The sequence below is a fragment of the Gavialis gangeticus genome, unplaced genomic scaffold, assembly GCF_001723915.1.
Source record: "Gavialis gangeticus isolate Ggan-Ray unplaced genomic scaffold, GavGan_comp1, whole genome shotgun sequence".
NCBI classification, from domain to species: Eukaryota; Metazoa; Chordata; order Crocodylia; family Gavialidae; genus Gavialis; species Gavialis gangeticus.
Genome location: NW_017729011.1, coordinates 22,630,467 through 22,639,781, shown reverse-complemented (window position 1 = coordinate 22,639,781; position 9,315 = coordinate 22,630,467). Strand labels below are relative to the sequence as shown.

Sequence of the window (9,315 nt, the reverse complement as noted above, 5' to 3'; positions counted from 1 at the left end):
GGACTTTATTCTGTTTTTCTCTTTTATTTAAATTGCTCGCTAATTATTTCTGTCTGTTTTATGAATTATGTACGAGAGCAGAGGTCTGGCCAGGTTTGCAAAAGAGAAAAATGAGGGATGGAGAGGAGGTGATTTAAATCTGGGGAAGTTTTACAGTGATGGCAAATGCAAGAAATTAAACTTTGGCTGTCTGGCTATGTCCTTAGACCAACATGGCCACAAGGTTCTTTGGGTAGATGTGATATCTCTTATTAGACCAACTAAAAAGTTGGAAAAGCTGTTCGTTGCAAGCTTTTGGGCACAAATGCGCTTCTTCAGGCATAGAGAGAGTCTGAAATTAAACGGGGGGGCAGAAGGAAACAAGGGATGTGCTAATGCCCCATGGCATTGGCATTTCCTGAGCTTCAAAGCTCTGCCCACACAGTAAGTCATTAATCCTTACACAGCCCCTGAGAGGTAGATACTACTTTGCTGCTGCTACCTGCTCTGTTTGAGATTTCCAGGTCAGAGATGAGGGAGGAGGCTTGTGCCTGGAGTCCCTGCAGAGCCCATAATGCCTCAGGTGAGAGATCAGGCTCTTGCTGGGCTCATGCATCCTCCAGAGTTGCTTATTCGGTTCCTGCAGCAGAGCCAATTCTGCCCCTGCCAAGGTCCTTGCTTGTCCAGCCGTGGGGTTTGCAGGTGAACTTGGCCTGTGAAATCTTTTACGGATCAGGAGAAAAAGAGCTCAGGTTGGCTGTTCCACCGCAGGGTGCGTGTGCACAACTGGAAAGGTTTGCTTTAAAACTGAGCGTGTTTTAATCCTGGACATACCCATATGTGGGCCCTCACCCACGTCCAGGCCATGGGTCTAATTCTCTTCCAGGGAAAACAGTACATGATACAAAGATTGGGGTGGAAGGGGTGAGCTGCCCTTGGAGGAACTGCCAGTGACAGGGACTGCTGGGGAATATCGGGGGGCAGAAACCACTGTGTTTGCTTTGTATTATGACTGCAAGGGGTCATTCCCAGTACCCCTTAAAGTGCAGGAGTGTCAGATGCAGTGCAGCCGCACACAAGAGGCCTCTGAATGATTTCCTGCACCTGAAAGATGCAGCTTTCACCAAGCAACTCCTGCGCTGTCACCTCAAATCCCAAGCAGTAGTGAGGACTTCAGAAGTCCTGGTGTACAGCTGGTGGGACCCGAATGCGACGTCGCAGTCGCATGTAGCCGGCCACAAGATGGTAAATAAGGTGAGAGCTTCTTTACCGGAACACACTTGTAACCTCAGACTGGCCGCTGACCTTTTAATGAACACCCTCCGTTCTGTAATGAGTAGTGTTATGTAAAGCTCAAGCTGCTCTGAGGTGTTGATCACAGAGCCCAGTGATAACATGCTCTCCAAGTGTATGCTGCTTAATGACTTAACGGATCCCATTTGGAAATCCCCCCCCATTTTTTGTCTTTTTAATTTCCAGGTGGGAATCAAGTTGTTAGAATTCCGACTTCAAACACAAAGTTTGAGATGCCTCCTATCCTGTTCTTCAGCAGCTGCATGGAGATGATGCCATTGTTAAATTTTGTGTCTTCATTAGCCCTTTAAGAGGTTTAATGCTGTATTTAATGCCATGCTATTCTATTAAACACAGCCCAACTCCAGTGCTGGATTGACTTAGCTCCTAGCACAATGACTTATGCTGGTGGTACCTATAACTTTTGCCATTGGGTACTGAAATCCATGGTGGCTTCCCTTTTCAAGTCTTGTTTCAACTCATTGCTTTAGTCAACAGGGATGCTCTTCCTTTGCTTTTGATGAAGACTTAATGCTCTACTTTTGCTATGCCTTCCATTGGAGGGTCTCCAGTCATGCTATGAACATTGCTTAAGCCTTCAAAATACATACTTTTTTCCCAGTTTACAGCTGGTAGGAAACTAAGGCTCAAATTGGAAAGAGACTTGCTTATCTATTATAAGTGACGGCAACAGAGCTGGGAATAGAAGTCAGGAATCTGGCTCCCGCGCCGGTGGTCTAACCACGTCGACTCCATTTTCGTAACAGCAGTCAGAAAGGGAAAAAGGGAAACAAAAAAAAGACCACTTGTTCAGGAATAAAAGCAGCCAGAAGGCAAAATAGAGACACTGATAGCATGGGAAGCATTTGCAAATGAGATTTAATAGTAGATTTCATCTGACCAGCACAGCAGCAGTAGTTGGTGGGTAGAGACAGGGTGAGGAGGTTGATGTGCCTGTTATTCTGCCCAATATTGTCCTTTTTTTGTATCCTCCCATTTCTGTTTCTCCCCCTGTTGTCCCCATCTTAGATTGTGAGCTCCTTTAGGACCCTCCTTTATTGTGTGTTTTACACAGCATCTACTACAACAGGCTCCTAGGCACTATGAGAACACAATAAAGGAGGGAGATGGACTAGATAACCCAACTCATCTCATGTTTTTAAGTCACTTGTTGCAATGCCAGGATCTTGCCCCTGCTGTTGAAGTCCATAGAATGATTTTCCTATAGGTTTGGTGGAAAGCAGGTAAGTCTGTTTTGTGATGTATTGTAGAGAAGTTGCTCGTTTAATGCCTGGCTTTGCTACTTATGGCAGGACTGCAGTGGGGTGGAGAGCATCCTTCGCAGCTGCATTTGAAGATTTGGTGGCTATCCAGGCACTGCTACGCACGTGACCTGCACATCACAGTGCAGATAGATTGGAATCCGGATCCAGAACCATCTTCAGTTTTGCAAAAACTAGAATGTGGCTTCGGCTGTCCATCTGCGCTTAGGCGAGTGAAATGGAGGAGAAATGCTACTAGAGTCGGTGCTGGTATGTTGTGTTGAAGTGAGTCAAATCCGGCAGGGCTGCAGGATCATACACAGCCCTGCCTTTAGGGAGAGAAATGGCCAACTGCTGTGCCAGCATTTCAGAAACACTCATTCCTCAGGCTGATTTGCAGTTGTGGTTTAACTCAGTTTAGGACATGGGAAGTACTCCATATTGGTACACAGGACATGCAAGCTGACACAGAAAGCTCTTCTGCTGGCATCCATTGTGTTCTGGGGGGTCTTGAGCCTCTGGCACCAAGTGACCCAGTGGAGGCCACCCTGGGCTCAGCTTCGGTCTTGACTGGTGTGGGTTTTGATCCAGTTTCACTCTGGGATGAGCGGCACGTGCATTTTAATGGCTGTTCTTTGTGCCCTACTGACCTAAAGGTGAAAAGAACTATTTTGCAGAGCACTGTATAAGAACTAAATTAGTGATAAAGGAGAAGAGGGCAGCAATGGGTAAAGCTGCTGCTTGACGGATATCAAGTACCTGAAATCATAGTGAGCAGTCACCTGGGTTCAGGAGGCTATTGAGTCTTGCTGCAGAGAGGAACAAAGGATTGCAAGGAGTTTGTATGCTATGTGACCTTCCTTCCCAACACATGCGGCACCTTCCTATTTTTGGTGTGTGGGTTGACATATAAGTCTCCTGCTCCCATTGGGACTAGAGAGAGGTGATCAACCCAGTTTTCACGGCCCTGCGAGCTCCTTTGGTGCATGGGGATGGGTATATATGAAGACAAAGGATGAGTTCCATAAATGGCATAGCAGAGAATTGCATAATTTGCAGGTTACTAATTTAACATCGCTGCATGGATTTAAAGTCACCCTAGCACTCTCCGGTAATCTGGCTCTCTTCTGACCTTGCCACAACTCGATATGTTTTCAGGTTTTGATATGTTAACAGAGTTGAATCGCCTCACTTTAAGTGTATTTCATGCCTTTCAGACTTGCTGTATTTGAAAGATTAGCTTGGTTTTGAATGTTGTTGCATTCCTATTTCCATAAAGCAGTGAAGGGGCGGAAAATCAATGGGAAAATTGGGTGAAAAATGAAGTTTAGAGCAAGACTGAAGGACTGTGAAGAAAGGGGAATTATAGTAGTGCTGTTTATATAGTGTACACAATGCTCTCACTTTGTGCACACCTCGTTTTGGGGGTTAAGGAAGACGCTTTCCCTAAATTAAAAAAAAAAATGGGTAGAAAAATGGTTAAACTTCACTGTCTTTTTTTGGAAGTGGAGAGCAATTTGGTTAATGTTCTAGAAAACTCTTGGGTTAAAGTCCCACAAGACTGGGCAGAGAACGGGAGTGCTTGTGAGCTGTCTTATGTATAGCATTTTGATAGCGAATGATCCCCCTGCTTTAGAGAGGTGGCTTAATCATTGGTTTTCACATGCATGCCACAAATTAACCCTGCACCTCCCCACCCCCCCACTGTCCCTCTGATCCCCTTCACCTACCTGATCTGCTGCTCTGCTTTCTGCTTCCCATCTCATGTTCTGTGCCTGATCTCCTGCTCTGCTTTCTGCTCCCTGCCGTATCTGGCACTGCATCACCTGGCCCCTCCCCAATCTCCCTCATGCCGCACAGAGGCTGCCAATGCCATTTGTGGCACTCGTGTCTCAAGCTGGCCATCCCAGGTTTAGATGTTTCAGAAACCCTATGGTGATATTCTGTTAAATCTTATAGGTTTTAGAGGAGAGAGAAGAGTTTCTAATAGACCCTTCTTAATTTTCAATAAATTAAACATTATTGATTCCGTTCTTGCTTAACCCCAGGGGTAGTTTGTTAGCCAAGTATTAAAGAACTCCAAGCTCTTAATTTTGCAGCGTAGTCTGAAAAACTAGCTTTAGAGCTACCTGTGAACCTCCAGCTCTGCCGTAGTCAGTAATCAGAACAACTGCACAGGTTTTGCTGCCCAATTTTATAGGTAGGTGCTTGTTTGATGGGTCTTTGGGAAAGTACCTGACTGACCTCCGAGCTGTATTCGGTTTGCTGCTACTTGCTAACTTAGACAGCAAAGGAAAAAATAAACCAGGATCTGTAGTCACGAGACACACAATGCTCTCATTCGGACCCTGGATATTGCGAAGGATGTACAAGCCTCCTCGCTGATCATTGGGATTAGTTGTTGGAGCTTGAATCTTCATTAGGACAGAGCCTGCAGCAGCTGTTTGTAAGGTCTCCACTACTATCTTATCCCTCATATCGTGTGTGTCCTTTCCCAGCAGTAACTAATGTTTCCCTGGGAACGTGTCAGTGCCTGCTTGGCCAGCCGAGCTCTTCTGAGATATTGGTGTAACTGGGGAATTTGCTTTGCTTTAGGGAACAGCTTGACTTGCAGGCGAAAAAGGGTTATCCCGGAGGCCAAGTCCAGAGCTTCTGAGACGAGCAAGCAGCTTGAGCTTGTTTTTGCCAGTAAGTTTGCCCTTTCTCCTCCTCTCTTGGTTTTGCCTGATACGTGTTGTGTTTGTTACAGAGGTTGGGGAAAAGCATTGAAAATACCAATATAGAAGTGGCACTGACTAGATAAGAGAGTCAAACATCAAGGATGAAGCATCAGTGTAAGACAATAGAGCTCAGCCTTTCTGAGGATGGGAGACGGCATGCTAATGGCTAGGTCCAGCTCCCAGCACTGGAGCATCTTTCTGCTAATGACCCAATCCAGCTCCCAGCATCTTTATGAATATCCTTATTCATAAAGATGAAATCGTCTAAAGTCTTGGGGCAATATGAGAAAACCAAGGTTTCTGTTGTCTACCTAATATGCTACAAATACAGTGCAGAGGACTTGTGGAGGATTAGTCTGCCTCTAGCATTTGGCAGCAGGGGTTAAACAATTATTGGTGTATGTTGTGTACACTGTTCTCTGTAACCACGATCTAACTCCCGTGATGACTTCTGGTTCCACCTGCCCGTGGCATGGGAGATGTGCCTGAATCCAAAGTTCAGGTAATTCAGTGCTGTGTCTATCCTCTGTAAGCAATGAATTTGTGCATTTAGAAGACTTCAGGCTTCTTATCTATCTTATCTGAAAGGCAGGATTGCCAGGCCATTGGTTGGCGGGGAGTTTGTGGATTTAGGGTATGTTTGCGCTGCTTTCACCCTTGTGACTGTAGCTGATGCCGACATACCCCGGCTAATTTTAAGAGCTAGCTCAGATACTGGTAACTCCTGGCTGAGAGCAGAGTTGGGGGCAAGCTCAGTACCCCAGGATTGTCTCAATTTCTCTTGGTGGTGGGGGGGAAAGGGTGGGTTGTTTGCAGCCCTTGCTGAGCTCTGTGCTACCATAGCTCGGGCCCTGAGCATGCCAGGTTTCAAAACCAGAGCAGGTGCCTCTCCACGAGCTATTGCTTTCAGGGAGTTTGCTGATCCAAGAACTACTATGGGGGAGCTGATGGCAGTCTCTCTTCTGTCCAAACTATTAAGTTGTTGCACTTTTTGGGTGGTTTTTTTGACTAACCCAAATAATAGTGATGAAGCAAGTGGGTCGAGACCCAGATCTCAGCTCGGGGAGGAAGCTTTGCAGTAGGTCTGAATGAATGGTCTGAACAGACAGGATTGTAGGGAGAATCTCGTTCCACACCTTTAATCCTTTGCTCCAAGATCAGTCAGGATTCCCAGTTCTGGAGTAGAGAGATGGGTAACAGCACATCGGCATATGGAAGATGCATTGATGTAACATTCCCCTTCTCAGACAGTGGGTAGGGTAACCTGTCTGCAGCAAATGCATCCCCTTTTTGAAGTGGGGATCTGCTAGTTCTAATAGGACTCACCTTGGAGTGAGGAGAGCATCTTTTCCAGGTGTAAACTTTGAAACCCCTTCAGCTGTTGCAGAAGTTACACTTTGTAGATCCCAAGCAGTCAATGAGCATGAACAGCATCGGTTACCATCTTTCCCTAGAAATGAATTAATCAGAAAATCTTTCCTTATTTCAGAAAAAGCTTGGGCTATGTTCTGAAAAGCTACGCCTTGCACAAGTTCCAGCCCAGCTAAACTACTCAGTGAGCAAATGAATACTAGGGTTTGAAACCATTTCCACAAAAAATATTAGTTCTCCCAATTAAGCATTTGTGAACTAACAATAAAACCCATGACTGCAGCATCCCAATTGCAGTTGGTTCCAATTAAACTCAGCGTGGTGTTCTCAGTACCTGAGTGTCAAGTCATTTATTTTAAATTGCCTTATGATGGTAGTAATCTGATCAACCAGCCACCACAATATTTATTTAGTAGCACCCAAGGAACGATGCTGTTTATGGGCGTGTTGATAAATAACTGCTGAAGCCTGTTGGAAAACCCTGGAAATGTAAAAATTCAATAAACCAGTAACACTTCCTACCTGTCTTTAAAATATCCCTGGTTGCATGTTTATGGGCACCCAGCTGGTACAACCAGCAAAACCAAAATGCTTCTCCAAATCCCCAGATCAAAGCAGTATTATTTTTCTCTCTGCTCTTTCTCATGAACTGATTTAATTTGGGTAGGAGAGTTTTTGTGTTGCAGAGTTTTTGTTTTTTTTGTTGTTTTGTTTTTTTCCTAGGCTGGTTTATTTTCAAGCATGATTATACAACTGCCCCCGCAATAACCGATCATTAAGCACCCTCCAGAGTTTGCAAGCCTCTCGGATGCCTGGAGTTTTAAAAATGGTGCATGCGGTGACTCAGTATAATGGTGATGGGTAAATGTGAGGCATAAGATAGCAACAGAGAGCTGGCTTAAGTGTTGGGGGATGCACGTGTGTGCGTGCATGCACGTGTGTGCGTGCATGCACTTTATGGGGAACTTAATTGGCTGAGAAATACTGAAGCCCAGGGCACAGCTGTGTGAGCACCAGATGTGGGGAATAGGGAGCCCTGAGTTCTGGTCCCAGGTCTTCTCCTGTCATTCTGCATCCCCTGAAGCAAGTTACTTCATTTCCCTGGGCCTGTTTCCAGCCTATGCAGAACTGGTACAGGAACCCTTTCCTGCCTTGGCAGGGGAGCTCTGAGAGTTACTCAGTGGTGGCAAAGGGCTCTGAGCTGCTCTCTTCTCAGCCTTCCCTGATTGCATTTGGTCCTGCTTATCCTTCTGTGGTTGTGCTATGTTTTATCTTTTCAGTGGGAGGCTGGCACCACAGGGATGCCATCAGCGGGGTAGAACATTATAACCCCCTCCAGCATGAATGGGAACTGCTGGGCTCTGTCTCTCGACCACACCGTGGGGCAGGAGTGGCTTCTCTGAAAAACTGCATCTATGCCATTGGGGGCTATGATGGCACGACATGTCTCAGCAGCGTGGAGAGGTAATCCTGTCAAGCAGGAGCACAAGACTAGAAGACAGGCGATTGGAGCAGGAAGGCGAGGGATTGGCATGTTCTTTGCATGTGCAAAGGAAAATCTCTATGTAGGCATGCTAGCTGGGGCCTGGCATTCATTGAATCATAGAAAATGAAGGTTGGAAGGGACCTTGGGAGGTGACATCTAGTTCAACCCCCTGCTCAAAGCAGGACCAGCCCCAACTACATCATCCCAGCCAGGGCTTTGTCAACTGGGCCTTAACCTCCAAGGATGGAGACTCCACCGCCTCTCGGGGTGGTTCTTGTTTGCAGGAACTGCTGGAAACTGCAGACTTTACTTGCGATTTTGGATCACGCATTCCTGGATCAGACCCGTGGTATGGGCCCAGGTGGTCTGAGCCACCATGACTACGTTGTGATTGTTGCCTGTGCTGGACAGATTAAAAGTAGCCCAGGTAATGTTTGTAGTCACAACTGGGTGCAGTGTAGACAAACCTATGTTTCTTTTGGGGTAGTAGAAAATAAATAGACATTTGAACACTTTACCTTCTTCCTCTCTGTTTGGGTTTTGGATCCATGCAGCAATCTCCAAATGAGACTTTGGACTTGGAAGCACTGCCCATTGGATAGCTGTTTAAACATGAACTTTGTTCCTTCGTGGCCCACCTCTATAGTCTCTATCCTGTGTTAAGTCATCAGACTGGTCAAGTGGGTTAAAACCAGACCTTGAAGTTCAGAAGGTTTCTGAGGCTTGAAATGCTTGAAACTGTCTCTCCGAGCTGAAAGGTGATGCCCAATGATCTCTTGCTCCCATTGCTCACAGGTTGAGCAGAGTGTAAACAGTCTCCATCAGGAATCTGAGCAAGAGCAGAAATGATCATTGAAGGGTAAAATAGCTCCTAAGTATGATAAACATATTGATGGGCTCCAAGAATTAGATTGCGCTCTTTTTTTAAACCACATAATCTTGACTTCAGCTAAAAGCATAGCGATCAATGGCTCCCTGTCTAGTTGGCACCTGGTCTCAAGTGGAGTGCCCCAGGAGTCAGTTCTGGGGCTGGTTTTGTTCAATGTCTTCATCAACAACCTGGAAGATGGCATAAAGTGCACCCTCAGCAAGTTTACAGATGACACCAAGCTGGAGAAGAGTTGTTGATACACTGGAGGGTAGGACTAAGATGCAGAGAAACCTTGACAAATGTGCAGAATATGAACCAAAAGTGTGCCCTTGT

General features: G+C 45.9%; 1 protein-coding gene across 2 annotated transcripts in view; it reads left to right on the top strand.

Annotated features, from left to right (window-relative positions):
* Nucleotides 1-4,320: 4,320 nt before the first annotated feature.
* Nucleotides 4,321-9,315, top strand: part of LOC109293045 (kelch-like protein 20) — a 15,941-nt gene continuing 10,946 nt past the window's right edge. For both annotated transcript variants that reach the window (XR_002096229.1, XM_019510830.1), the window contains exons 1-2: nt 4,321-5,222; nt 7,906-8,089. Coding sequence is in view for 1 of the 2 variants with exons in the window: in XM_019510830.1 (XP_019366375.1) it covers nt 5,042-5,222; nt 7,906-8,089 (365 nt within the window). In the remaining variant the exon portion in view is untranslated. The remainder of the gene's footprint in view (nt 5,223-7,905; nt 8,090-9,315) is intronic.